The following is a 1,376-nucleotide window of genomic DNA, read 5'->3' on the forward strand; positions in this document are numbered from 1 at the left end:
TTTGTTCTATGGACAAAACAGAACCAGAGTCCATGAATCCTAGGAAAGTATGCCATGGTTTTGACTGCAGTCTCAGGCTGAACATGTTTCTGTTGCTTCCAGCCTCAGATGAGAGGTGAGAGTATTAAAGCTGTGGTCTTCACAAAGTGCCTATTAATGATTATTCCTTTGTATTTACCTCTATATCTGTATGGTTTCTGAAGGATTGTCCCTGGTGGGGATCAGCAATATTCAGATGATTTGTTTTGAATACATTTTCCCTGACCTGTTATCCTCAACAAGCCAGATGACGATCAAACAAAACGAGCGGCTTAACTCATGCTTCTGCAGAGGGGAAACAGCAGTGTGTTGTGTTCTTTTTGATCAAGCTCGTTACTAGGGGAGGAATTTGCAACCATAGATTTAGGAAAATAAAATTCAGTGAGGGGGAATTATACATGCAAGTAGCAACGTTTTCTACATTGTACAGTATAGTCAGGCAGACAGTGTAATTAAATGTCTGCTATGGAGGCAGAAGTGGCAGGCAGATCTTTTGTCTCTTTGGTTGCCCCCTCGGTTTTGTTTCCTATTTTTCATTAAAATTGTTTTGATTTTAAGACTTTTGCCCCTTTTCTTTCTTATAATATGAAAGAACTTTGTCGCTCCTTTTTAGCCTACAGGTAAACTTCTCTTCTAGTGAGTGTATTGACAGGAGATGGCTTGTATTCCCCTGTCTGTGTAAGGGGGATATCCTCTGGATTGCCTTCTTCATTTTTACTGAAACTAGCCGCACTGAAGGTCTCATAGGATGAGGTCAACTTTTTGTTAAGGAGGTTTCTGTTGCGATCACCCATGAGGGAGGCTTCTCCATTGGCCAGCTTTTCCTGACTGCCCCGTTCATCAACAGGCATGAAAGTGGAGAGTTTTGGCTGGCTCTTCTGCTTTCTTTCAGGTGAAGTACGAACTGGCATCCAGCAGGAGTCCGAGTGGCCATATTCGTCACACTCGCGGGTGCACTTCCCCGTCAGGGCTACATCTGGCAGAGGCCTTGAATCTGAAAAGAAAATAAAATCACCTTTACAAATGAATAATATCACAATGATTTCCAGCGACACTGAGAATCCTGAAATTCACAAAAGATATTTTTTAAGGTCTCAGTAAGAATGTTGCAGTAAGTTTCTCAGTAAATAGGTTATTTTACATTGCATGTGCCTGTAGGCAGCAAGCGTATCTGTACAGTTATCCTCAACCTCAAGAACTAAAAAATAATACTTGCTTGTAAATCAATTTCAAAAGCATATTGAATGAATTTTGATGTCTGAGAGAGTCAACCAAGCACTTAATTCCATGCTGCCAATTTTCTTGAAATTATTAAAAAACCTTTCTTTGAATTTTTC

The 1,376-nt window shown here is 40.3% G+C and overlaps 1 protein-coding gene across 1 annotated transcript; it reads right to left on the reverse strand.

Moving 5' to 3' along the window:
• Window positions 1-653: 653 nt before the first annotated feature.
• Window positions 654-1,033, reverse strand: LOC104280773 (protocadherin-9-like; the record flags this gene model as incomplete). Its single annotated transcript, XM_009878534.1, has 1 exon — window positions 654-1,033. A coding segment is annotated over one exon (380 nt), but the record flags the coding sequence as incomplete, so codon positions are not given.
• Between the last annotated feature and the right edge of the window lie 343 nt (window positions 1,034-1,376).

Source organism: Apaloderma vittatum, unplaced genomic scaffold (assembly GCF_000703405.1).
Source record: "Apaloderma vittatum isolate BGI_N311 unplaced genomic scaffold, ASM70340v1 scaffold15731, whole genome shotgun sequence".
Taxonomy (NCBI): Eukaryota; Metazoa; Chordata; class Aves; order Trogoniformes; family Trogonidae; genus Apaloderma; species Apaloderma vittatum.